Source organism: Dipodomys spectabilis, unplaced genomic scaffold (assembly GCF_019054845.1).
Source record: "Dipodomys spectabilis isolate Male_0828 unplaced genomic scaffold, ASM1905484v1 ptg000136l, whole genome shotgun sequence".
NCBI classification, from domain to species: domain Eukaryota; kingdom Metazoa; phylum Chordata; class Mammalia; order Rodentia; family Heteromyidae; genus Dipodomys; species Dipodomys spectabilis.
Window position 1 is genome coordinate 12,824,585 of NW_024870813.1, and position 27,267 is coordinate 12,851,851.

The 27,267-nt window shown below is 52.1% G+C and overlaps 1 protein-coding gene across 1 annotated transcript; it reads left to right on the forward strand.

The window, feature by feature from the left end:
- Positions 1 to 1,042: 1,042 nt before the first annotated feature.
- On the forward strand, positions 1,043 to 27,267 carry Spock2 (SPARC (osteonectin), cwcv and kazal like domains proteoglycan 2). Its single transcript, XM_042690123.1, has 11 exons — positions 1,043 to 1,446; positions 14,306 to 14,314; positions 14,587 to 14,632; positions 14,866 to 14,980; positions 17,231 to 17,345; positions 19,437 to 19,551; positions 19,907 to 20,023; positions 21,080 to 21,298; positions 21,904 to 21,966; positions 23,513 to 23,650; positions 23,755 to 27,267. The coding sequence occupies exons 1-11, from the start codon at positions 1,258 to 1,260 to the stop codon at positions 23,898 to 23,900; spliced, it is 1,272 nt and encodes a 423-aa protein (XP_042546057.1). The 5' UTR covers positions 1,043 to 1,257; the 3' UTR covers positions 23,901 to 27,267.

Consider the following 27,267-nt stretch of genomic DNA (forward strand, 5'->3'; position numbering starts at 1 on the left):
CAGCCAAGTCTTTTATAGAAACACAATCTAGGACTTGGGTCCCAAAAGTTCATTATGTTTTCTCCTGTCAAGTTATCTGTTTCCTCTTCAATTTATTTGTAATAGAAACCTCACCCCATTTCTGCTTTGATGCTGGGACTGTGCCTAGCTTCCAACCTTTCCGGCTGGAATGTCAACGTATTTCTACAGGCAATGACAAGGGTCTGTTTTTAACAAAAGCCCAAACACTTCCAATAAAACCAGCCTTCCCCCCACCCCACACACCTTTCCCCCTTCCCCAGTATCAGATCAAAATCCATGTGAAGTTAAAACCATGAGCAAATGTGCCTTTTCCAGATTTGCAGCCCCAAGGCAGATGAAATGACCAGACATTATAGCCTTTTAGGGTTGTCCTAGGAAGAGCCAACAAAAGGGGTGACAGCCCCTAAACGGCTGCTTGGGGAGAAGGACATCTGCCTCTGTTTCACCAGCCATTCAGTCAGTGCTCAGGCCTTGCCTTGAAAAGAACATACGGGGCTGGGGAGCAATAGTTCGGAGGCAGCCAGTTGTTATATGGCTTTTGTCTTAAGGAAGCCACCCATTACGGTAGAGCCGTAACTCCCAGGAAGCCAGCTGTCAGGGTTGCGGCTCTGGGCCCCTTGGGGAGTAGGGGGGTGGGGGAGGCGATGGGGGAGAGAGGCACGGGGAGAAAGAAACTGGCCAGCGTCCCTTTTAGACACCTGAGCCTGGCTGTTTTTGTAACCAGAGTTTTTGCGTTTTCTTCTCAGTCCCATCTCTATCCACCCTTGGACAAGCAGCAGGGATAGCTCAGGATTCTGCTTCCTTGATCCTCAATTCCCTGAGCTCGGGGCTGGGCTGCACTGGGTTGCGGCTGGCTGGCTGGCTGGGGCGCTCTGATCCAGCGTTCTGCTTTGAAATCTACCCCCTCTTTTTTTTTTTTTTTAAGCCAGGTATGATGATGTCAAACGTGATGCCGATGCCTCAGTTACAGACACAGCCCCTGCTGGCGCAGCCTCTCTGATCTCTCCCCCTCCCCCCCCCCCCCCCCTGCGTCCAGCACTGGGCTTTTTCAGACAAGTGCATCTCCTAACCAGGTCACATTTCAGCCGCGACCCATCCTCCGTCAGTCACCGAGTCAGACCGCAGGAGGAGGGCGCAGGACGACAGCAGCTAGCTTCGCCAACCGCGGCGGCGGGAAGGGCACCAGGGCATTCCAACCGTGCAAGCGGCGAGACCCCCGACTCAACCCGGACCACGATGCGCGCCCTGGGCTGCGGGCGGCTGGCGCTGCCGCTGCTGCTGCTTGCTGCAGCCGCCCTGGCCGAAGGCGATGCCAAGGGGCCCAAGGAAGGCGAGACCCCCGGCAATTTCATGGAAGATGAGCAATGGCTGTCGTCCATCTCGCAGTACAGCGGCAAGATCAAGCATTGGAACCGCTTCCGAGATGTGAGTCGGCAGGGCGCGGAGGGCCGGGCCGGGCCTGGGGGGCGCAGGGCCCCGGTGTGGGGCGTGGAGAGTGGGGAGCGGCCGCTGCGGGTCTCAGCCAGAGCCTCCCACAACCCGGCAGGGTAACTGTGACTGAAGTAAACAACGCCCGAGAGTCCTACCCAGTGCTGCCTCCCCTTTCTGGGTCCTCGGGCCCCCTTCCCCACTCTTTTGGGGGGACCCACCCAGTCCCGCGCCCCCCTTCCCCCGAGTCCGGGGCGAGGGGGCGCGCCAGGGGCGCTCGCGGCAGGATCTCCCCGCCCCTTGGCGGGCGCGGGGTCCGTGTGCGGTGCGGGGACCCCAGTCCTGGCTGCCACGGCCCCCGTCTTGCGAGCCACCTCGGGCCTAGTCCCAGCCGGGTGGATGCTTCGGGCTCCACTCCTGGGCACCGCCGAAGGCACGGGTCTGGGTGGGGCCGGCGGGGAAGGGAGCGCCTTCTCGCGTTAGGGCCCCGTCGTCCCCCCCTTGGGAGGGGCCGGGGGAGCAGGGGTGTAAGTACCCGGGCTTTGAGTCGGGTGTGGGGGGGGGGGTCCTAGCAACCATCCTAAAGGGAGCCGGTGAAAGGCGTGTCCACCCATTATTGGGGGAGGTGGGGGGGGGGGTGGAGGCGACAGTAGTGAAAATGCTGGAGGCCACCTCCGGGTGAGTCGGGTCTGGGGTCTCCGCGCCCAGGGCTGCACCCAAGAACCGAGGCTGGTTTTCCGGGACCAACCTAGGAGAGAAAGCGGGGATGTTCCAGGGCGAGGGCAGGATGCACCCACAGAGGGACAAATCCCTAGCTAGGTCCTAGAAGCTGGGTCTGGGGGTCCCTACCAGACGCCAGCCTGAAGCCCGGTTTAACCTTGGGCGGAACTTTGCAGGGGGCGGGGGGGGGGCTGGGAGGCGGCTGCGGACCGGCGGCCTCCGCAGCGCTGTTTACTGCACCTGTAGATCCGCAGGGCTGCTCCCACCTCCGGGCCTGGGGGTGGGGGAGGGGAGGGTGGCAGCTGCCAGCAAGGGAGGGTGAGGCCGGGCCCAGAGCTCCCAGGGGGCTCGGTGGGGGAGGAAGCGGGGTGGGGGCGGAGCCGGATGTACTGGGGAGACGCAGCACCTCCGACCCCCTGAACCCTGGTAGCCACCTTGCACCCCGCGTCCTTACTCCCCATTCCCCAGATTCCTTCATCAGACTCACCTCGACAACCCTCACTTGCTTTTCGACCACAAGCACCTACAAGTTCCTTAGGAATTTGTCTCAAACATACGCTCTCTCTCCTGGAATACAGCCCCACGAGGCTTTGGATGGGGCACAGATTCGGATCGTTTTTGTTATGGTGAGAAAAGTCTCTGTTTCTCCCTAGAGTGAAACCGGCAGGTTGTAATTTCCAGAAGGAAGGAGGGAACACATGCAGCCAGGTTGCCAGGCTGAGCGGCCTTGGACCTCAGAGTGGGCCTTTTTTTTTTTTTGTCTCTCTTTCCCCCTCCCCTTCTCCCCCCCCCCCCCCCCCCTAAGCTGGCCCTGCCAAGGGACCCTGGCTCCCAGCAAGGCCTTCCCGAGGCACCTGCAGATTAGCGCAGTCTCCCGTTGCTGCCTGCAGTGAGGGGCGGCAGCAGGCCGGCTCTTCCGGAAGAAATCCATGTGTCACTGGTCCAGGCCTCCCTCTGACTCACTGGCTGTTTGATCCGCGGAAATGGGACCAGTGAAGGTCAGAGGGAAAAGAAGTGCTTAATCAGAACAGTGAAGGTTTAAAAATACGATTCTTTCCACCTTCTTTCCTCCACTTGCTTCCAGAAGCCAAACCCGCAGGTGAGAATAAATGACTGACTACTTGACCCCAGATCAGGGCTGCCCACCTGTCTCTGTGTTGATGCCAGCGCCTTCCATCTTCTTCCCTGCTCATCAGGGGGGGAAAAAACAGGTTTGAAATTCTGCAGAACCTGCCCTTGTAGCGTTCCTGGAAAGCTTTTAGAGCATGTGCTAATTGGGGGAGGGGTGGAGGAAAGGGGAGCTTCAGGCTCTGGAAAGGCAGATTCCCTGTAAAAGGACATCTTGACTGTAGGAGGACAGAGTCAGAGGAAGAAGTGGGACAAAGGCTAGGCAAGAGGGCCTGGCCATGGGGCTCTGTTGGCAGATTCTGCAGAAAGGCATAAAGGGGGCTGTGAACTGGGACCCACTGTATTGCACAATTCTAGCAGTGTCACAAGGTGAATGGCGCCCCTGTAGTTGTGCAGTGCTTACTGTACTCAGGAACTCTGCCTGAAGTACAGTTACTTCTCATCCTTCCTTTGCCAGTGGAGAATCTGCTTCTTGCCCTAAGAACTGAGGACCTCATTAGGCACAGTAGCATGGTCTATAATGCATTTTCCATCAGGCTAGCTTCCTTTTTTTTGTTGGTCGGTTGTAGAGCTTGAACTCGGCCTGGGTGCTGTCCCTGAGCTCTTTAGGGCAAAGTGAGGGCTCTACCATTTGAGCCACAGAAGCACTTCCGATTTTCTGGTGGTTAATTGGAGATAAGAGTCTCATGGACTTTCTTTGCTCGGGCTGGCTTTGAACTGCAATCCTCAGATCTCAGCCTCCTGAATAGCTAGGATTATAGGTGTGAGCCACCGGCGCCTGGCTCAAGGCCGGCTCCTTTAAAGACATGAAAAGCCTGGACCCTCATAGGAGAGAAGGGAATTTCTTTTGAACTCCTAAGGGGTTTCCAAGTCCAACTTGAACCTTGCTCATAACCAGGCACAAGATGGTGCAGGGCGTCCAGTTTGCCTAGATGGGAAGAAAGTGATACGAAGGGGTGGGCTGTTCTCGGGAACTTGGATGGCAGCAGTCAGTGTGGTGGGAGAAGGTCTCATTGAACAATTGTGGAACTAAATGAGGAAGATGAGGGGAATCATTTCAGAGGGATCAGAAGAGCAGAGATAAGGAAGCAGACTTAGGGTACTGCTCCATGAGGAAATGGTCAGAGGGCTTCGGAGGGATGCGGCTTAGCTTGCTTTCTGAGCAGGATTATCAGTGAGGCAGGACTTGCCAGCTAGGTAATCCTCCCCTCCAGTGGGCATAGGGCTCTCATATCCTGTGCCTGGTAGATTTTTTTCTAATGACCAGCGCTCTGTTGCCAGGGAGGAGATTCATGTTGATGGGGATGGGAAGTTGTGGGCCAGACCTGGCTTCTTGGATGCGAAGCCAGCTGCAACCTGCCCTAGGAGGTCTCAGGCTTTTCTGAATCCTACTTCCCAATGTCCCTAGCTCAGAATTGACTTCCTGCAGCACTGGGCGGGACTTTCCTGCTGTCTCTGGAACAAAGCACACAGGACACTTGAGAGAAGATGGCCAATTACACAGCATCTTCAGAGGAGGCTGTAAGGAATCTGGCTAGGAAGAACTGACTGGTTTCCTTGGCTCTTCTCTCCTTTGCACTCCACTTCTATTAAGTTGTAATTATATTTGTGAGTGTCTAACCTAGTGTTCAACACCCAGAGGCACACAGGTAATCCATGTGGAATTGATCATGGTTGTAAGCCCTCCTACTTCCAGACCTGCTGTAGGCAGGTTTCTTGTGCCTTTCAACAACCTGTGAGACAGTTACTGGCCTTTACAGTCTGCCCATTTTATGATCAAAGAAACTGAGACCCAGAGAAATTAAGCAGCTTACCCAAGGAGCAAGTGTCAGAACTTGGATTTCTTTTGTCTTGTTTGGGAGCTGGCTTTTGCAGAACCCAGAGATTTGTGTGTGCTAGGCAAACACTACTACTGAGCTATATCCCCCCAGCTCTCCAGAGCTGGGATTTGAAGCCAGTGCATGAGAATCTAGCTTTGTTTTTCAGAGGCATGCTAGGCCTTATCTTTAATGAATGTGGGAAGGAAGAAGAAACTCTCCTTCAGGCTAATGGCCTATCATTCTCCAAGGCTGCCCCAGATAGACCCAGTACCCTACTGGAAGGGGGCCAAAGCCCCCAATGTCTTTGGCAGCCTGCCACCAACCTGTTCCCCAGCCTAGCCTAGCAATACCCAAAAGACAGTTCTCCTCCTCTCCTCTGAAGAAGGACAGGGAGTTCAGGGCCAGGGCAGCTCAGCCTGGGTTTAGGTTCCATCCATAGGATGCTGAGTACATGCTTCACTATGGAGGCATTTTGTCTGAGGCTGGAGGTTATCCATTGCAGCTGCACGGTCCTTCACAGAAAACCACCAGAGGGAGCTTTGATCCTGGACAGTCTCTATGCTAAGCTCCTTACTATCTTCACTAGTTTACCCTGGGCTACACATCTGAGACATGTATGCCAAGAGTTTCTGGGCGATCCTGAGGACTGCCCCAGTGGTTATTATCCTCTGCTGGTTCCATATGATTTTCAGTTTTTTAAGAACACAAATAGGCCTGTAACAAGTAAGAATCACAAGGGGCCTTTTCAAAGACCCCTTCCCTCCTCCCTACCCCACACACTTAAACTAATGAGAATGTGGGATGAGCTTCACAGATGCTTATATGGAAGGGTATCTATGAAAAGAACCCAAAAGTGGGTCAGAGCTGGTGTTTGGAGCGGACTTCCTTTCCCACCTAGGTTTCAAAGCCTCCTCCCCCCAGGAGGATTGGCATCTCCAAAGCAGAGTAAGCCTGGTGACAGACTTGAAGACCCAGCAATACAGAGAGTCTGGGATGAGGGAAACAGGAGTGCCTCAGTGTCTAGAGGGGCTACAATGTGTTCTCTGGTTTTCTCAAACTCAGTAGGGGATAGAGAGTTATCTGAGGTGTGGGAGAGCCCTCAAGGGTCCAGAGAAAGTGCTCTGCTTCCATCCAGTGAGAGGAGAGACTAACTGTATAACCCTGGGGCAACCAGATGGCCTTTCTGGGCCTTGGTTTCTCACTGATATGAAGACTGAAGAGCAGAGCGCTGGTGGCTCACACCTATAATCCTAGCTACTCAGGAAGCTGAGATCTGAGGATCACGGTTCAAAGCCAGCCTAGGCAGGAAAGTCTGTGAGACTCTTATCTCTAATAAACCACTAGAAAACTGGAAGTGGTGCTGTGGCTCAAGGGGTAGAGTTCTTGCCTTGAGCTGAAGAGCTCAGGGACAACTCCCAGGCCCAGAGTTCAAGCCCTATGACCGACAAAAAAAAAAAAAAGACTGAAGAAAATGATCCACAGAGCCCTGAGCATTCTTTGACTTGAGGAGGTTGCATAAGAGCCCCTGTGCCCCTGGCCCAGCACAGGCCAGGCAGCAAGACTTGGGTTGATAAAGGGACTAGTTTTGAGATCTAACCACTTCCTCTTCTTTTAAAGACGCAGATCCCATCAAGTGTTCTCTACTCTCAAGAGCTCCCCTAGACTTCATTGCTTCCCGAGGGCTTCACCTAATGCATCTCACTGGGGAGGATTTTGAGAGGTAGTGATACAGACATGCAGCTTGCTATGCAGTTTCTGCATGTATAGATGAGAAAATGGGCACAGATCTAGGCCTGGATGCAGAGTTTAGATACCAGTGTTTCTAGCCATGGTGAGCAGATCCATACCCAGCTGCAAAGCTTGAGTGAATCAGCCTTTGACCCCCAAGGGCATGGCCAGCATCTGTTAGAGGTTTATCATCCTTTGAGGGGTTTCTTAGCCACAGACTCATTTTGGGACACAAGACTGCTTACACTGTAGACTTTATTCTGTGTGTGTGTGTGTGTGTGTGTGTGTGTGTGTGTGTGTGTGTGTGTGTGTGTGTGTGTGTGTGTGTGTGTGTGTGTGAGATGTTTCTCAACTGGTGAGTGATCAGAGCCCCTAAGAGCTGGGTCTGACAATAAACTGCCTGCTGTACCTTCCCATCTGCTACACAGGGTACCTGGGCCCTTAATAGGGTCTCCAGAATGGATCCCATTCCATCATCTTCTAAGCCCCTATCTCCTCCTCAAGGAGCAGCACTGTGATTTCAGGGGTGTGCATAGGGGAGATGAAGTACTGAACTAAGCAAGCTATTTGGTGGAAGGAATCTTTTCTTCTGGTTCCCTAAAAAGGCAGGACAGATATATCTAGAATTCCATTGGTCCCACTGTAGAATAAGGGAGTGGATGAGTGTCCTTCAGGCCCCCATGCCTGTAGATCTGTGTCTGGGTATAGCAACCACCCCCTTTCTCCTGGGACTAGAGAAGGCAGAGTTCCCTCTACTTAATCTGCTTACAAAGTAGGACAGTCTTCATCAGATCCAGGAGTGGGTACTTACAGGGCCCTGGGTGGAGAATACCATCCCTAAGGCAGGGCATTCTGCTTCATCCTATATTCTTCCTTGACACGTGGAAATAGGGTCAAGGCTGTCCTTAGTACAGGGACACGCCAGGCCTGGCTTAGAGCTTCGTGAGTTGCAAACTCTTGCCTCCTTCCTTGTCCCATTGTTCCTTGGCATAGGGCAGAGGACACAAGGAGTGTGAAGTTGTTCAGGCTCCTGATCACCCTTCACCATGTTCTCAGTGTAGAGGAGCTAGAGAAGCAGAATCATGGAGTCTTATAAACCCTCAGTCAAAGCCCTTCCCCCCATTTTACCATGAAGAAAGAGCCCCAAAAGGCAGGCATCAGGGACCCCATCTTCTCTCATAGTCTAATGTTTATCTACTACATATGTCCATTTTCTCTCAGAGATCCTTGGATTGAAATCCTGACCCCCCCCCCCTTACACACACACACACACACACACACACACACATTGCATAAGGAAAACTGAGGCCCCAAGGCCCCTTCTCATCTCTGTCCTGTGTGGACAGCAAAGACGCTTGCCCTTCAGGAGCCAAGAACTCAGGCAGTGGCACAGATGGCACTGGAGTCAAGAGGACATTGATGAGGGCATACCCGAGCCCCGGCCCAGCTCCTGAGGGCATACCCGAGCCCCGGCCCAGCTCCTGGCTTAATGATAAGCATATTTTTACCTCCAAGGAAATTCCTCCGAGGGGAGAAGAGGCGGAAGGCATCTTCCAGATGCCTGTGTCCCTGAGTTGGCCTGGACCTCACACATCACATCTGAAAGGGGAGCACTCCCCTTAGCCCTCCCCACACAGGGCACTACCTACTCCAGGTTGCCTTCTGCATGGAAATGTGACAGGTGCCCATTCTCAATTGAGAAGAGCCCCAAGTGGCCCCATTTTACCCCTCCTCGCTCCATTCCAGGTCCTTCTCTGAAAGGTGGGAGGATTCCTAACACAAGTTCCCCTACCCGTGGGCCTTCTCCAGGGGACTGGGCTTTAGCACAGGCTCCCTTGCCTCAGGGATGAGGCAAAAACAATACCAGGTATGGGGCCTCTCAGAATGTGGGTGAGGCTTGGCCCACTTCCATTTTTTTTTTTCTTTTAGAACCTCTTAAGCTCTAAAAGCAAAGGAAGAAATGTCATGGAAGGGTTATAAAAGCTGTGGTTTATTAAGGTCTCAATATGAACTTCTTTGGGTCCTATCGATGTACACTGGCTGGCTGTTCTCCTTGAGAGAAGAGAAATCTATATCTGAGGCCCCTGTGGCCCTGGGGCCACCCCTGCCCCTACATTCTCTCCGTGTTTTCCCAAGAACTCGGGATCCGGACGTCCTGGCTTGTGACTTTGAGTGTGGAACTTCTTAGTTTGCAGAATGTTCCCTCAGATGTTCCCTGGGCACCCTCCTCATTTTATAAACAAGAAAGTTAAGTATATCCAGGGCAAGGTGAAGCAGGAACCCAGCACCCTGACTCCATCCTGGATGGCTGAGAGCTCAATCCTCCCAACACGGCTTCAGAAGCAAATCCGTCCAAGGTGGTCTTACCCAAGTGAGCGCATTGATCTGTGCCCTGCCACATTCTTGCCCCCTGTAGATGGGATAGCTGGGAGAGATTGGATTCATTTGAGCTTTTAAGTGGGTGGATGATTTGGGTGCTAATTAAAATGACAGGAAGTAAACAGCTTCAGAAACTCCCAGCATGTGCCCCTAAGCCCACTAGGCCTGCACACTCCATCTCTCTCCCAGCTTGGCGCAGTGGGCCTGTCTCCATGGCAACCAAGCTGAGCCGCAGAGATCAAAGCAGAAGATGGGTTAGCTCCAAACTCCCAACCAGGGGTGGTAACGAGATTTCTGGAAAGAGCATGGAGGAAAGAGGCCCCGTCTTCCTCCTTTACCATCAGTTTTTCCTCTCTTTGGCTGTGAGAATACCTACCTGGGGCTGAAGTAGAGCTGATGTGGCAGGAGGAACTGTCTCTGGCCTGGGACTAGGGGTTCTGCTGTGCAACCCTTCATGAATCACTTAACATCTCTGAGCCATCGGGCTGGGATGTAGCTCAGTGGCAAAGCGCTTGCCTAGCAAGTGCAACGTCCTGGGTTCGATCCCCAGTACCAAAAAAGAAAAGACAAAAAAATACAGTTAAAAAAAAAACCCAAACAACAACAACAACAAAAAAAACATCTCTGAGCCATCAATTTTATGACCTGAGAAACAGGAACGATAGTAGTAAGGTTCTCTTGGGGTTACTGTAAAGAGAAAACAAACCAGTAAGTGGAAAGTATTTAGCACAATACCTCCCACAGGATACTTGTAAAGAGATTAGCTATTGTTAGCAGTGCTTTTACTATCTACAAGGTGCTGGGTGCGTGCGCATACGCGTGTGCGTACACACACACACACACACACACACACACACACACACACACACACACACACGAGGTATCTCTGTCTTTAAGGACTTGGCCATGTAAATGAGGCAGAAGGAACCAGAAGCAATGCCATCACTGGGTGTCACCAGAGTGACAAGACTTCCCCAAGGCCCAGTCAGCCTGCAGGATGACCAGTTGTGGGTGGGGTGAGGGAAAGATGCTGGATACTGATACATTGTGGACAGAGAAGAATCTAGAAGGAGTCTTGCAAGGATCTGGCAGGCTGAACCATCTGCAGAGTGGCTGCGGGGCTAGGCGGCCAGGCTTGGATGGATCTTGGGCTTGAGCGCTGGCCCAGTAGCCTCACTCAGGACTGGCCACTTGGAAGCTGTGAGAAGCTTGGTCAGAGCTCACCCACGGGAGTTCAGTGGCATCAGGTAGCACATGGCATGGAGAGGTTAAAAAAGCTAAGTGCTTGGGGTGGGGTGGGGAAGTGTCTTGTCTGAGTGCACATAAGGACAGGTTAGCGCAGACTCAGTCTCCTCGGCCTCTTGTCCCTACACCACTCCCCTTTTGGGGCTAGATGATGTTTCTGTATAAAGCAAAGAGACCCTAACATGTATAAGGTGGGATGGAGGACAAGAAGGCCTGGCTCAGATCTTCATCTGTCTTGTGACCCTTTAGTAGTTGCTTTGCCTCTCTGTGCTGCAGTTTTCTGAAAAAACATTTAAGATTTTGATTAAAAAAATACTTCTAGAAGACTTACTTTAAAAACATTGAGAATTGAGTGTGGTCGTGCATACCTGTAATCCCAGCACTCGGGATGATGAGAGAAGAGGATCCAGAGTTCAAGGCCAACGTTGGCTACATAGCAAGATCCAGTTTACAAAAAAAAAAAAGGAAGAGAGATTTAATACAAACACAGCGCATTCATAAACTTAGAAGATTTTTCTCATGTATTTGTTGTGGTTCTCTGTTAGCTTAGAACTCTGGGTCCTTGGGCTGGGAAGGTGGCTCAGTGGTAGAGCGCTTGCCTTGCATGCCTGAGGCCCTAGGTTCGATTCCTCAGCACCACATAAGCAAAAAGAAAAAAGCTGGAAGTGGCACTGTGGCTCAAGTGGTAGAGCGCTAGCCTTGAGCTGAAGAGCTGAGGAACAGCGCCCAGGCCCAGAGTTCAGGCCCCATGACCGGACCCAAAAAAAAAACAAAAAACAACTCTGCGTCCTGACCCATTTCCCCTCTGGCCTGGTTGTGGGTTCAGAACTCTGGTGAAGGGCCCCCAAATATCCATCTATCGGGTGAGGCTGGGTCACAGCAGAGCCAGGGTAAAAGCAGCCAGGCCTCTGGTTCTGAGAAGACCCCCATGTCCTTGTTGGGCCATTTTTTCCCAACTGTTAATAAACCCACTTGGGTGCCATAAATAGAGACCGCCGAAGGAAAGGGCATCATTCTTACTTTCTAACAGACAAGTTTTCCAGCTTATATATGATGCCGCCTCATCTGACCTCAAAGGGCCCTAATTGCGTCCCTAGCTTCAGCCCAGATGAGCCATTCTCATGTGGCACAGAAGATGCCCTCATCATCCTCCCCTCCCCACCACTGGTCTCTGCTCTCCCTATAATGGTCTCTCTCCCCGCTTTTCCAGGACTTCCCATCTTTCATCTTTCTCCTCCATTTTCTCCATCTGACTCTGGTATCTTGCAGCCATACAGCTTTGATTCATGAAGGGCTTCACTGAGCAGTCAAAAGGACGGGGGCTGTGCACACACTGGCCAGGAAAGCCAGCATCCTGGGCAACTCCAGTGCCTCTCCTCATCTGTCTGGCTGCTTCCACTGTCCTGAGAGGAGTGCCCTCCATCCCATCACCACAGGAGGCTGCAGTGATGGCAGAGGACACTCCTTCAAGCATCCCTGTTCCCACCTACTGGGCCTGGCAGCAGTTGGGTGGAGACACAGAGCCTGCCTCTCTCAGGCTGGGAGGAGGTTTCACCTGCTGAGAGCTAGGGATGTGCCTGGGCTTCTGGGTTCTTAGAAGTCCTGTCCCTCCACCCTCCACACTGCCCCTCGGTCTCCCTCCCCCACCAGGTTCCCCTGAATTTCTAATCAGAAGTCTTTGGTCTTGACCTTTGAGAGCCTGGTTTGTGCAGAGTCCTGGGGAGGCTACAGGAAGAAGCCACTAGGTCAGGCTGGAGGGTGGGGGTAAGCAGACTTCAAGGCCCTCAGAAGGCACCCTAGGGCCAAAGGTGCCTGGAGGAGGGCCATAGGGCCCTCCCCTTCCCCATTCCTTCTGGGACAGGTGGGCTATGAGCCACACACCTAGGTAGCCAAGAGCAGCTGATCCACATCTGTCTCAGTACCCAGCCATTTCTGTCTTCTTTGGAACTAGTGTCTTTTTTTTGGTCCGGTTGTGGGGTCTGAACTCTGGGCCTGGGCTCTGTCCCTCAGCTCTTCAGCTCAAGGCTAGTGCTCTACCACTTGAGCCACAGTGCTATTTCCGGCTTTTTTCTTTTTTCTTACTTATGTGGTGCTGAGGAATTGAACTCAGGGCCTCACGCATGCAAGGCAAGCGATTTACCACTGAGTCATCTTCCCAGCCCCCTACAATGTCTTTCTATGTAATCCTTGTCTTCCATCTCCCCCCTACTTTATAACCTCATCCCTTTCCCTTCTTAGGGAAGGATGGAGCAGATGGAGAGATCCCAGTGTGATAGAGGCCATCATCAACTTTTGCCCCCAGCCCTTCTACTCCTGACTTCAGTCACAAGGCCTCACCCAACCTCTGCTTTCCATCATCAGACATATGACCCCTCTATCCTTAAGTGCTCCTGGAGAAAAGACAAGATCTAGGTCTGGACTGGCTTCCTTTGGTCTCGACTAATGGGGGACATTGTGCCCAACATGGAGGTAGCTCAGGGATCCTGAGGGTTCAGCCTTCACCCTGAGCTTTGGGCTAGAGAGTACAGATTCTCCCAGAATGCCACTCTGTAACCTTCTTGCTTGCTCCTGGGTTCAAGTTCTTCAGGACACTTGGTTGTTTGGACCTGTTCTGGAAGTCAGGTATGGTCAGAGCCAAGGGGTAGGGAGAGGCCAAATGTGGGAGACAAATGATAGAGAGCCAGGAAAAAGGCTGAGAGAATGTGAGTGGTAGACAAAGCCAGCACAAGCTGGAGAGGAGATCCTGTCCAGGAGGGCTCTGTCTTCTCTTGCCCTCCCCCCTCCTCTCCCATCCCATCTCTGATTGCCCTCTCTCCCGGTGGAAGAGGCAGGAATTCTGAGCCAGTGTGAAAACTGGAGGCTGCTCACAGAAGTGGGTTTTCATACTTCATTTCTGGATTAAAAACCATCTGTTGTTGGTGAACTGTCCCCAACTGTCCCTGTACTCACGTGTTGTGTGTGCATATGTATACATACTCATGACATACTACATCCCCCTGGGCATGCATACATGTACTGGGCCTGCACCAATGCACACATGTGCACACAAGGTCTACTTGTGTGCACACCTGTATAGTTCAGCTGCCTCAGTGGAAACGGGAAGGTCTCTACTGGGCACCAGAGGCCTGGCTGTGTGACAGTTGGGCCTGAGCCCGGTTATTTTCTATCTCTGGGCTTTTTTTTTTTTTTTTTGGCTTTGCCTACATGAAAGGCAGGGGAAGGGGCTGGCCCAAGTGATCTTGGAGGGCCTTTTTGGATTCCTCTGTCTGAGAACTTGAGGGAAGCCATTGGTAGTGACATGGCTATCTACTTCACTCAGTCTACTAGCTGACTTCTGTAGAAAGAAAGGAAGTTTTGTCAAAAAAAATCAGTCCTGCAGCTTGAAGAGCGCCCTTCCTCTGCTCAGATGTCAGAAGGGGGCCTGATGAGGAAGGATCCCTGGTGGGAGAGAGGGCACCCCATTTCTGGGAACACCCAGGGCACTGGCGTGAGAATTACTATTCCCAGGTAGTAGGAGCCCTCTCACATCTGTTGGGTTGGGCTGGGCTGGGCTGGAGTGTGCTGTCTTCAAAGCTGTGGGCCCCCCCTACCATTCCCATGCTGGCCTTACCTTGTTCTCTGTGATGGGATGTAGAAATACACTGGCCTCCAGTTGGAGTCCCGAGGGATCAAGGGCAACAGCAATTAAAGGCCATTGCACATAGCACCCAGGGCTACCTGAGGCCAGGGAGGTTCTGGGATCTCATGGCCTAAGGGTGGGCTTCACACTGAAGTCCCCCCTCTCTGCTTTTCTCTCCTTGCTCATTTCCGGTGGCCTGCTGCTGTCCTGTCTCCAGGAGGTGGAGGTAAGCACTATATAGGCCTGTGGTCTATGGCCTCACTCTGATTTCTCTTCCCCTGCCATCCGGGGTGGGGAAAGACTGGAAAGGATTCTAGATGTGGGAGTTAGGAGATAGAGGTGTGGGGCAGGAAGCTGGTAGGTCTAAGTGGACAGAGGCAATTTGCATATGGAAGTAATAGCCTGGGCTTCTCCTGTCCTGGGCTCTACAGTGAGCCTTGGTTCTGGGATGTGACTCAGCCCTTCCCTTCTCCCTTGTTCCCCTCTGTCTGTGTCTAGGATGACTACATCAAGAGCTGGGAGGATAATCAGCAAGGAGATGAAGGTAGCATGTCTCTCTTCCCCCCACCCCTCATGTGGGAGGAGGAAACTAACACCAAGAAGACATGGGACCTGCAGTCACATCCTGACCATGGGCTTGTGTTTCCTGAGCATCCAGGCCCCATGGGAGTGGGAGATGGGACTTAGAGGCAGGAGCTCTGGTTACCAAGGGCTCCTGGAAGGAAAGGGTTCCTGAGTTCTCCTAGCTGATCAGTGTCCTGACTTGTGTTCCCAAAGCCCTGGACACCACCAAGGACCCCTGCCAGAAGGTGAAGTGCAGCCGCCACAAGGTGTGCATCGCCCAGGGCTACCAGCGGGCCATGTGCATCAGCCGGAAGAAGCTGGAGCACAGGTGAGGAGTATGGGAGGGAGAGTCCTGGCAGGGGTATGTGTGGCAGGGGTATGTATGCTCAGAGAACAAATGCTGTATTGACCTAATCTTACATGCTAGACAGCTACTACTGCAGAATATAGTATCCAATACAGAGGCTTAAAGCAACAGAGGACTTTATCTCTTGCAGTGTCTGAGGGGCAGAAGTCTAGGAGGGCTTCCTATTAGGTGGTTCTGGCTCAGGGTCTGTCATCATCTGAAGGCTTGACTGGGGCTAGAGGGTTCATGTCCAGGTCATTCTCATGGCTGTGGATTGGAGGCCTCAGTTCCTAGTTGCTGAACTCCTTAGAAAGGCTTAAGCTGAATGCTGGTGGCTCTTGCCTGTAATTCTAGCTACTCAGGAGGCTGAGATCTGAGGACTTCAGTTTAAAAACAGCCCAGACAAGGAAGTCCATGAGGCTTTTATCTCTAATTAACCCCCCAAAAGTTGGAAGTGCAGCTGTAGCTCAAGTAGTAGAATGCTAGCCTTAAGCAAAAAAAAAAGTGTTTAAGTCCTGGGTCTAGCACAAGGGGGTAGGTTTGGGGAGAGAGGAAGACTGGACTATCCTCACAATATGGCAGCTGGCTTTCAGTAAAGTGAGTCATTGCAGAGATAACAAAGAAGGAAGAAAGCCACATTTCTAGACAGCAACTACAAAATAGCTCCTTTCTATGCCTGTGTCTATATGTCTAAGGCAGATGAGTTATACCAGATAAGTTGAGATTTCTTCTAGTTCTGACACGCAGTGACTTCATTAAGGTTGTAGTTTCTGAGACTCACAAAGGAAGAAAAGGTTAAGGGCATTTGAGCAGGCCCTTGTGGTACCTGGCAGAACGCTAGTGGCTCACATCTGTAATCCTAGCTATTCAGAAAGCTGAGATCTGAGGACAGCAGTTCAAAGCCAGCCCAGGCAGGAAAGTCCATGAGACTCTTATCCCCATTTAACCACCAAAGAGCTGGAAATGGAGCTGTGGCTCAAGAGCACCAGCCTTGAGTAAAAAAGCTAAGGCTAGAGTTCAAGCCCCAGTATTGGCACACACACACACACACACACACACACACACACACACACACACACACACACACACACACACACACACACACACACGATGGTTCCTGGCTCCAAGATCTCTGCAAAAGGTCCCCCTTCCCTCTCTTCTCTCTTGAATCCTAGATTTGGGATTGTAATCTTAGGTTCCTAGGGCTGGCAAGAAATGACATGGATGAAGAGAACTTGGTGATGGGCCATTCTAGGAGCACAGGTCAGGTGGGATGGGGACAGGTGCCTTGGGAGCTGGCCCATTACAGCTATGTGGTAAATAAAACCAGGCCTGCCACATCTTCTGTTTCACTACAGAAGGCTAGGAACCAAGGCTTTTAGGTGAACTTTCCATTTTAAAAACGTTGATGAATAACTCAAGTTAAGAAAACATCAACAGGGGCTGGGAAGGTGGCTCAGTGGTAGAGCACTTGCCTTGCATGCATGAGGCCCTGGGTTTGATTCCTCAGCACCACATAAGCAAAAAGAAAAAAGCCGGAAGTGGCACTGTGGCTCAAGTGGTAGAACACTAGCCTTGAGCTGAAGAGCTGAGGAACAGCACCCAGGCCCAGAGTTCAGGCCCCGTGACTGGACCCCCCCCCCAAAAAAAATACAAAAAAAGAAAACATCAACAGGCTGGGCACTGGTGGCTCATGCCTGTAAGCCTAGCTACTCAGGAGGCTGAGATCTGAGGATCACAGTTCAAAGCCAGCCCAGACAGGAAAGTCCATGAGACTCTTATCTCTAATTAATCACCAGAAAACCAGAAGTGGCGCTGTGGCTCAAGTGGTAGAGCACTTGCCTTGAGCTGAAGAGCTGAGGGACAGCGCCCAGGCCCAGAATTCAAGACCCACAACCAAAAAAAAAAAAAAATCAACAGGTCTGGGAGCGGTCAGACAAAATGGATCAGTGGCCCAGATGTGGCCTCCTCCAGTGGTTTACAATCTCTAATTTGGAGTGATCCTCCACATGAAGTGTGATCTGGATTTGCTCCCTAAAGGGCTTGCTGGCAAAGGCCAAGCTGGGGTTTATATCCTCTGCAGAGTCTAACCAGGGACAATTGGGAAGGTGGACCAGAGTAGAGGCAGGTGATCTGATATAAATTGCTTGGCCAGATTTCTATTGGAATAGGCCACCTATCCCTGTCTCATTTTGGCTTCCTTCTCAACATCCTTCCCACCCTCCTCTGTAGGATCAAGCAGCCCACCCTGAAACTCCATGGAAACAAAGACTCCATCTGCAAGCCCTGTCACATGGCCCAGCTTGCTTCAGTTTGTGGCTCCGATGGCCATACTTACAGCTCGGTGGTAAGGAGCCTTTGGCCCCAGGGCGGGTGGAGGATGTGTCTGCGGACAGAGGCAACAGAAGAATGCTTCAGCTGGGGTTTCCCAAGAAGTCCCTGTCCCCCATCATACCTATACAATACAAACCAAACAGTCTAATCAGTACATTCAGTGCAGTGCATAGGAAGGACTTCTGTAGCCCTGGCTGGGTTGACCTGATGGAGCCCTTGACCTTGGGCAGGTCCAGGTTGGGGGAGGGACTGGGAAGAATCATGTGGTAACTGGAGTAGAGTGAGGCAGCGGCTTCAGGAAAATACCACATATGAGTCCACTGGAAGGAAGGAGTTCTACTTGCTAGCTGCCTAGGGCAGGTAAGTTCCACACAGAGGCATGGTGTTCACCAGCCAGCAGGGGGTGCTCTGGACAAGAGGGCATAATCCCTCATGATTGCGGGGGGATGGGACTGGACAGATTCCCATTTTATAAGGGTTTTGTGAGGATGAAATGAAATGTTTTTGTGAAAGCATTTCATAGATTTTAGAAAAGCACAGAAATACAGATGAGGTTAGGAATGCTTCTGTTAGCAACTAGAGGTTGGGACTTCATGTTGTTTGGTGACACTGACTCTTGGGCCAGCAAGGGTTGGGTTTAGGGGAAGAGAAGCCCTTTTGGGGTGAGGTGCAGATGTATGAGTCACCAGCTGTGGTGTGGATTGAAGCTCCTGAGGAAATCAGGGGAGAGAGGAGGAAGGAGCAAGAGGCCAAGGGCAGAGGGTGCTTAGCAAGGGAGGCTGGAAGGCTATGGAGGAGTTGATAGAGGAGGAAGGGGGAGGAGAGTTCATGTACTACAACTGGAGGGCCTAGCAGGGTGAGGGCAGGAAGCTGTCCATCAAGGTCATTCCATGCAGGAGGCAAAAGTTTTCAATAGGTCTGGCTTCCACCCCAGGCCCATGGCCCTGGGCCCAGCACTCGGCCTCCCCGATCTTCTCTGCTGAGTATGAGAAACAAGACAAACACAATCCTCCCTCACAGAGCTGTTGGAGACGGAGGAGATAGCATTGTAAAATTCTACTATGACCCACTTGGCTGTAGGGTCACCTCAGACAGCAGATAGAATCAGTGATGTCACTTTACCAGCAAAGAATGACAGCCTCTCTTGGAAACTGGCTACAACCCATGTGGGACAGAGACTTAGAAAGACCAAGGGAAGCTGGGCACTGGTGGCTTACCTCTGTAATCCTAGCTACTGAGGAGGTCGAGATATAAGGATTCAAAGCCACCTCAGGCAGGAAAGCCTGTGAGACTGTATATATATATATATATATATATATATACACACACACACACATATATATGTATATATATATAAAAAGATACTGTACAGAGGGTAAGGTAATGAGTACATTTCCTATCAAGCATTGCTACCCCCTCCTTTGTTTTTTCCCTACTATCCCTTCTCTCCCCACCACCCCAACTCCTGCTTGCTACCCCCCTAGTTGTAAAGTTCATTTTCAACATAGTGTCTTGTACATCTCATTGTTACAGTGAGTCAACCTGTATCCTTGTTTCCTGTGAGACTCTTATATCCAATTAACTACCAGAAAACTGGAAGTGGCTCTGTGGCTCAAAGTGGCAGAGCACTAGTCTTGAGCAAAAGAGCTCAGGGGCAGCACCCAGGCCTTGGCTTCAAGCTCCACAACTGACAAAAAAAAAAAAAAAAGGCAAACAAAGTCCAGGAGGATGGTTGGCAAGAGAATTCTGGGAAAAGCCCACTGGAAGTAGCTATAGGCAATGAAAGATGGGCCCATGACCCTTCAGGGGTTAAGGGACTGTGACAAGGAGTAGGATAAGCTGTAAGAGCCAAAACAGGGGAGTTGGGGTGAGATGGGCAGAGGCTGGTGCAGAGTGGGGCTAGAGCTGCTCCTGCCACCCCCTTCCTGGGCCTGTTGCCCCTTACCACTGGGCACCCCTGGTCAGCAGAGGGGACAGGAAGGCCCTTCCAGGCCATTCACTGAGAAGGCAGATATGCCAGCTGTGGTGGGAGGTCTGAGGGAGGTCTTAGGTACAGGATCCATGGTGACCCTCCACATCACCCAGCCTGCCTTTTCTTGTGCAGTGTAAGCTGGAGCAGCAGGCATGCCTGAGCAGCAAACAGCTGGCAGTGAGGTGCGAAGGCCCCTGCCCCTGCCCCACAGAGCAGACGGCCACCTCCACCACCGACGGCAAGCCAGGTAACCAGCGTGGATGACAGACACTGCCAGGGCTGCTGGGCACCTCCTTCAGGGCTTGCACTAAGGGAAGGGCAACGGAGCAACAACTGGAAAGGCTTGGGGAGTCCTGTGGGCTCAGGGGCCCTGGTTAACATGGAGCAGGAGTGTGGGGCCTCATGCCCGTTTTTCATCTCTGCCACTCAGAGCCAGAGCCTGGCTGTGCTTTCAGTACTAAGAAGTGAGTGGGAGGAAGAAGCTGGGAGAGGCTGGGCGAGGAAGCCCCTGATTCCCTGCTTCCCTCCCCTGCAGCCTCCTGAGCCTGCCACTTCACCCTACGTTCAACCCGAACCCCCTTTCTCTGTTCCTCCCACTGCAGAGACTTGCACAGGTCAGGACCTGGCCGACCTAGGGGACCGGCTGCGGGATTGGTTCCAGCTCCTTCATGAGAATTCCAAGCAGAATGGTTCAGCCAGCGGTGCTGCCAGCCCCACTGGTAACAGAACGGGTGCCCTACCTGTGGGGAGGAAGAGAGGGGGAGAGGGGACAACCTATTTCTCTCTCTGCCATACTCTGAGTCTGTGAAGTGAGCCCCAGAAATGCTTAACTCCTCAAGGAGAGGTCAGTTCTAGCCACAACAGAAAGTGAATAGGGAGCTGACAGGAAGAGGTTTTTGTTGTTGTTGTTGTTGTTGTTTTTTTGCCAGTCCTGGGGCTTGAACTCAGGGCCTGAGACTGTCCCTGAACATCTTTGTGCTCAAGGCTTTGAGCCACAGCACCACTTCCAGCTTTTTCTGAGTATTTTATTGGAGATAAAAGCCTCATGAACTTTCCTGCCTGGGCAGGAACTGGCTTTGAACTGGGATCCTTAGATCTCATCTTCCTGAGTAGTTAGGATTATAGGTGTGAGCCACCGGCTCCCAGCTAAAAACAACTTCTTAACCTGGATGAGGGAAGCTCTGCCAGTCCTCAGCTATGTGGCGGAGAGCAAGTAAAGCATTGCAGATGTGGTATAGTGGCAGAGCACTCGCCTAGCATGCATGAGGCCCTGAGTTTGAATCCGAGCACTGAAGGATTCTGATGAGCTTTGAAAACCAGATTGATTAATTCATTCATTGATTGATTTTATGATGCTGACAGGAACTTGAACTGAGGCCTTGTACTCTCCTTTAGCCTTTTTTCTCTACCACTTGAACCACTCCTGGATTTCTAGTTTGGTTTTTGCTGACTAATTGGAGATAAGAGTCAGATTTGTCTGCCTGGGCTAGCTTTGAACCTGGATCCTCAGATCTCGTCCTCCTGATTAGGATTACGGACGTGAGCCAGACAATAGTGCCTGGTTCAAAACAAGGTTTTGAGTGGTTTAATCACTTAAAATAACTGTTGTAGGAGAGTGAAGGGTTTGGGCCCATTCTTGAATTTCTCATCCCTCAAGTTTAGATTCTGGGCCACTCTGACCCTGAACAGAGAGAGGGCTAGGGCTGAGAAAGAGGATGAGCAGGAAGGTTGGTAGGACAGATGATAGAATGTTTCTGAACCTGATCTTCTTCCAGGGCTGGACAAGAGTCTGGGGGCTAGCTGCAAGGACTCCATTGGCTGGATGTTCTCTAAGCTGGACACCAGTGCTGACCTCTTCCTGGACCAGATGGAGCTAGCTGCCATCAACTTGGACAAGTACGAAGTCTGCATCCGCCCCTTCTTCAACTCCTGTGACACCTACAAGGACGGCCGAGTCTCCACTGCTGAGTGGTGCTTCTGCTTCTGGAGGGAGAGTGAGTATGTCCCTGGCCTCTGGCCAGGCTCCCGCAGCTACAGGCTCCAGGGAAGCCAGCACTTACTTACCTGCTCCAAGGTAGATCTGGGCTGTGTGGGCTCTGAGCTAAGGCACTCTTGGAGGCCTTCCTAAAACATTCCATCTCTCTGTAAGGCAGTCCTCCTGCACAGGTAGCTGGGAGCCTCCGTCCTTTAGCCTCCAATCTAGAGGTGCCAGGAGCTTCCCAAGGTTTGCAGATGAGCTAGAGGTTGGCCTGCCGTTGTTTGCAGGCCTGTAAGCTCAGGCTAACGTTCCCTCTAGCCTTACATTCCCTTGGGATTTTAGCACTGGATACCCACATGGTCTCCCACTTCCTCTTTGGCATCCAAATGACTTATCCTGTGAATCCAATACCCCCGAGACCCACAGCCGCAATGGCTTCCCCAATTAGAGACTGGATGTTTCATCTTACGTAACTTCATTATGGGCAGTGGGGACCTTAGAGGGACCACTTCCACCCTAGGGTGGCCCCAGAGTATTTTATCTTGCATAGCCCCTGCCAAGGCTCTCAGCCTCGGGAGGCTTGATGTCTGTCAGCCCTCAGAGGCTCCTCTCTCCCCACAGAGCCCCCCTGCCTGGTGGAGCTGGAACGCATCCAGATCCAAGAGGCTGCCAAGAAGAAGCCAGGTGAGAGGGGTGTTGTGCAGAGGGGAAGGCCGTGGGGCTTTGCTGAGTATCCCTGAGCTCCAGAGAGGCAAGATGCAGCCCAGGGGAGGCCCTAGTCCAGGATGACTGAGGAAAATAGTTGTGGTTTGAGAGTCTCTAAATCTGCCCCTCAGTAAGTGTTTCAAGCATTCACTTTATGGATATCCAGCTGAGGGAGGTTGGGGTGCAGAAAGAGCTAAGAGCTGTCCATTCAGTTCAGTTCAGCAGAAGTGAGTCTAAGTGAGGCTCCCCTCCTTGGGGGATACTCACCAGATTCTAAACAAATACCCCCAAATTCTGCAGAGAAACAAAACAAGCCCACCCCGGAAACACTCAAAATATAAATTGGCACACCCAAAAAATGGAACTATCAACAAAGACTGAGCATGGATGCTGAGGGAGAATGCAGGTGGACGGAAGTTGGCCTAAGGGGTCAATAGAGTTTTCCTGGGGAGCTGGTGTCCAGAGGAGACTTGAGGAAGGAGAATGAAGCAGACAAGTGCAGAGTCAAGGGCAGGGAAAAGCTTGAGGTTCTCAGAAGCAGCTGGAGTGGGACCGTTAAGAAGACAGAATTCTGAGAGGCAGGTCACATGGGGCCTTGTAGCTTTTTGAGAGTGGCTCACATCTGGCTGGTAGATAATGCCAGAAACTTGAAAGCCAACATGGGAAGAAGCTGTAGGCCCAGTGGCTTCTGGGGGGGGGGGGGGGATGTGAAGCACTCCTCAGGTTCCCCACCCATACTACTTCCTCCCCAGCCCATCTCTCTGTAGGTAGCTGATAGGCAGACAGGAGAGGAACAGTGAGTAGGTCCTGAAGACCATTCTGCATCTGATTCACAAGGACTGAGAAGGGAAGGCCAGAACAGCCAGGCCAATAGAGAGAGCCAGGTCCTGGTGGCTCACACCTGTAATCCTAGCTTCTCAGGAGGCTGAGATCTGAAGATCGCAGTTCAAAGCCAGCCCGGGCAATAAAGTCCATGAGACTTATCTCCAATTAACCATCAGAAAACCAGAGTGGTACTGTGGCTCAAGTGGTAGAGCACTCGCCTTGAGCTCAGGGACATTACCCAGGCCCAGAGTTCAAGCCATACAACCAACAAAACAAAACAAACAACAAAAAAGAGAGAGAGAGAGAGAGAGAGAGTGGGTGGTCGAGTCTGAGCAGGTTGTTTAAGGCAGTAGGTTTCTTTATCTCTCTCTCTCTCTCTCTCTCTCTCTCTCTCTCTCTCTCTCTCTCTGTCTCTCTCTTTGTCAGTCATGGGGTCTGAACTCTGAGTCTGGGTGCTGTCCCTCAGCTCTTCAGCTCAAAGCTAGCTCTCTACCACTTAAGCCACTGTGCCACTTCCGGCTTTTTCTGCTTATGTGGTGCTGAGGAGTCAAACCCAGGGCCTCATGCATGCGAGGCAAGCACTCTACCACTGAGCCACCTTCCCTGCCCTGGGTTTATGGTTGATCAATACCAGGCTGGCTGTTCACACTCAAGGCTCTGGGGTTCTGGCTCTGACCTGGAGGGGTCCTGTCCCATTCAGGCATCTTCATCCCAAGCTGTGATGAGGATGGCTACTACCGCAAGATGCAATGTGACCAGAGCAGTGGTGATTGCTGGTGTGTGGATCAGCTGGGGCTGGAGCTGACCGGCACACGCACCCATGGAAACCCTGACTGTGGTAAGTTCTGGGTGGACAGGCCTCCTGAGGACCTGTGCCTGCAAGGGGTGTGAGGGAGAGAAGGCCAGTCAGATCCTTACCGGTCCTTGCTTTGTCCCTCACAGATGACGTCGTGGGTTTCTCAGGGGACTTTGGGAGTGGCGTCGGCTGGGAGGATGAGGAGGAGAAGGAGACAGAGGAGGCTGGTGAGGAGGCCGAGGAGGAAGAGGGCGAGGTGGGCGAGGCGGACGATGGAGGCTACATTTGGTAGATGGCCTTCCTGAAGCCATGGCAAGCCAGGGTGCCAACGGCCAGGGAAACAGGCCAGCAGAAACCTAGACGGCAGCAGGCAGCTTAGCAAATGGATCCGGAAATTAGTGGGAAGGACTTTGGCTCCAGTGGGGCCAACTGGATGTGTGAGTGCATGGCTCATGTGTAGCATGTATGGCTAGGATGGATGTGTGTGTGTGTGTGTGTGTGTGTGTGTGTGTGTGTGTGTGATGTGCTGACAGACATGTCCTTGATCCACAGTGCCCCTGGCAGAGTACACACACAAAGCCCCCTCAATCCCCTTCTAGTTCTTTCCTTTGCACTTGATGTTGGTTTTAAAATATGCACACATACACACACACACACACACAAAACACATGCATGCACGCATATGTACACACACAGTTCCACAGCTCCACTCTTAATACCCTGGGGGCTTCCTGCCTCAACCAGTCCTGCCTCCTCCCTCCTCTGCCTGTCCTTTTCCCTCCTGCTTCTGTAAAGGTCAAAGGTTGAGGAGGGAGGCAGGAATTTGCCTATTCCTGGAGCTCTTCTCAAAGTTGGGCCTATTTGGTGTGACCCCACCCCCCAAGTCAGGTGAGAATCAGGACACTGGCCACAGCAGGCCTGCCCCTGTGCTGATTTCCCAAGAACCATAAACAAAACAAAACAAAACTCCTAAGCCAAGCCAGCAAGACCAAAGGTGGCCAAGGGGAAGCTCACAGAAACGGGGGTCTCTGTGAGGACCTTACCAAGCTGTCCAAGTTTTTTCCCCTTTTCAGATCCAGTTTCTGGGGTTCCCCCCATGTTCACTCTGGGGAACCTGAGGACCAGGAGCAGTAGGTACATGCCCATCACCCACCTGGCCCCCTAACTAAATGTCCCCCTTCCTGCCCAGGCCAGTCCCAAAACCCTATAAAAGGAAACAAACTGTCAGGGGTGCCATAGTCCATCCCCCATCCCTGGGGCTCACTTTGTCCCTGAGCACCCCAAGGGCTACCCTAGGAGAACAACTTTCCTAAAATCCTGTAGTGTGCAAGAGAAGTCAAGAGTCCATCAGAGGGGACAAAATGGGGAGAGGTGGGTCTTGTGGTCACACCTCACTGTGACCCCAAACCTCCTGACCAGGTACGAGGTCATCTTACCCAGATATCAAGATGCCCTGTGGCTTTGGTTGTGTATTTGTTGTTTTTCCAGCTCTCCTCCCTCTTCCCTTAATGAAGAATTTCTCACCTGGACTTGGACCTTTGATGCCCTTTGGTGCATGGAGAATGTGTGTGTGTGTGTGTATGTGTGTGTGTGTGTGTGTATGTGTGTGTGTGTGTGTGTGTGTGTGCGCGTGTGAGTGCGTGTGTGCATGTGCGTGCACACGCATGCACTGCGTATGCCTGGGAGTGCAAGGAGGGCCCCCTGTGTGCTGGGAGGAAAGTGGGGTCCATGTGGTGAGGCTCCCTGGGCAAGGCCCCCAGCCTGGCTCTCCCCAGCGTCTCCTGCATCTGCTGAGTTGAGTGAGCATCCATTGGATGTTAGGAAAGAGCCCCCACCCTGACCACCCTGGAATCAATGTCTCCTGAACCTACTCTTGGGGGAAATAGCAAAACTCCACTTTGTCCCCTAAAGCGCTTCTCATCTGCAGCACGGTTCTGACTGTCGAAGTTTTGCTCTTCTCGCCCCCCTTGCCCCCGTGCACTCCCCCTCCCCTCTGTTCCTGCCTCTGTCCCCCACCACATCCTCTGGTCCTCTGTTCTCCAGCAGTAGTTTCTCTCCTAACTGGAGCTACTTGAAACTTCCTACTTCTAGGATCAAAGTCAGTCTCTTCCTCTCCCAGCTGAATTTCCAGAACTGTCTTCATGGGGGCTGTGAAGGAGGCCAGGCTCTCTGAGATAGGTGGGGGGCACAGAGGAAGAGAACTCCTTCCCCCTCTCACTTCTGCCCTCCTCCTCCCATTCTGCCCTCCCCACCTGAGGGGGGAGGGCTGTGCTCTCTGTGTTTCTGGGTATTCTGGTTGTGCACGTTTTTCTGACTTTGTAAATATGTTTTAGGAAGAAAGCAAACCGCCAAGTTGAATTAGCCCCCCTGGGTTTGCAGAGGTCCAGGCTTCCCCTGTCTCTGAAGCCCATGTACTGCTTTTGCCCCACTGAGACAGAGCCCCCACCCCCACTAAGGCGGACAAAAGCAGCTGTTCCTAATGGGGCAGGAGCCTCCATCATACTTTTTGTTAGATGAGCTAAATGAGCATAAGGTTTCTTCGGGACAAAGTCACAGATTGTCTTATCTCAATACTATGGATTTGTCCTTGACCTTAGCTGCTGGCCCAGCCCCTCGTAGGCCCTCTCCACAGGTATCTTTGCCCCTTCCTGCCCAGTGCCCTGGCTTAGGCAGACAGGGGAACTGGGGCTTTGTTGATAAGAACTCAACCAAATCACAACAAACCCACATCTTGCCAAACCCTGGAGCTGCCCTTGGCTGCCCCAGGCCTCCTTGGCTCCATGGGTGCTGGGAGAGATGGATGGGCTAGGTTGGATTGGAGAAAATTATTGCACCTAGAGAGACCACTCAGAGGGTTGGGGGGGGGGGTGTGATGGAGAAGGGGCGTGGCCTGGGGAGCTCTGGAAAGAGGGTCTGCGACATCAACTGCCCCCTAATTGGCCTGATGGGGCTGTGCAAACATGTTGGCACATCCTTCCTCACTGGTGCCTCCTGATTTTAGTGGGCAAGCTCCCCATTGGGTCTTTCATAAATGATCTCCATCACATCCAACTTCACTGAGTAGATGGGTGGGGTCCACCGGTACAAACGCAAGTACCCTCGTTTCTCCAAAGCCTGACCCTGAACCCCTTGTAGAGAACAAATGGCTGGAGATGGTAGGGCTGGAGGGGGTCCCATGAAAGAGGCTGGGGGTACAGAAGAAAACTGGACATATCCCAAGGAAGCCCACACAGAGCACACTGCTTTGTCCCCACGGCCCAAAGTGTGTGATGCGCAGTAACTGAGCTTTAGATTTAAGAATTGTGTTCAAGTGCTTGGATTCCCGTCTGTAGTTTTAAGTGCTGAAATTGTATCTCTCAGTCATTTTAGATGTCGTTTAAAAAAATCAAAAAACAAAGTGTTAGACCTGTGTGTGCATTGATGGGCACTCAAACGTCCCTTGGATCCCCCCACCCTCCTTCCCTCCCTCCCATGCCCCACCCTCTCATGCCCCCACATCCCCCCACTTCCCCCACCCTGCTTCCCCTTGGGGACCCTGCCTCGTCTTGTCTTTATCTGCCTATTACTCAGCCTAAAGAAACAAGTACACTCTACACCTGCATAAAGGAAATCAAATGTTATTTTTAAGAAAATGGAAAATAAAAACTTTATAAACACTA

What these genes read in the sequence shown, in the direction of transcription:
- Spock2 (XM_042690123.1), top strand. Translation starts at nt 1,258, where the DNA reads ATGCGCGCCCTGGGCTGCGGGCGGCTGGCGCTGCCGCTGCTGCTGCTT. An exon ending in CGGAAGAAGCTGGAGCACAG is followed by an intron (nt 14,981 to 17,230) that starts GTGAGGAGTATG and finishes CCTCCTCTGTAG; the next exon opens with GATCAAGCAGCCCACCCTGA. An exon ending in CCATGGAAACCCTGACTGTG is followed by an intron (nt 23,651 to 23,754) that starts GTAAGTTCTGGG and finishes TGTCCCTCACAG; the next exon opens with ATGACGTCGTGGGTTTCTCA.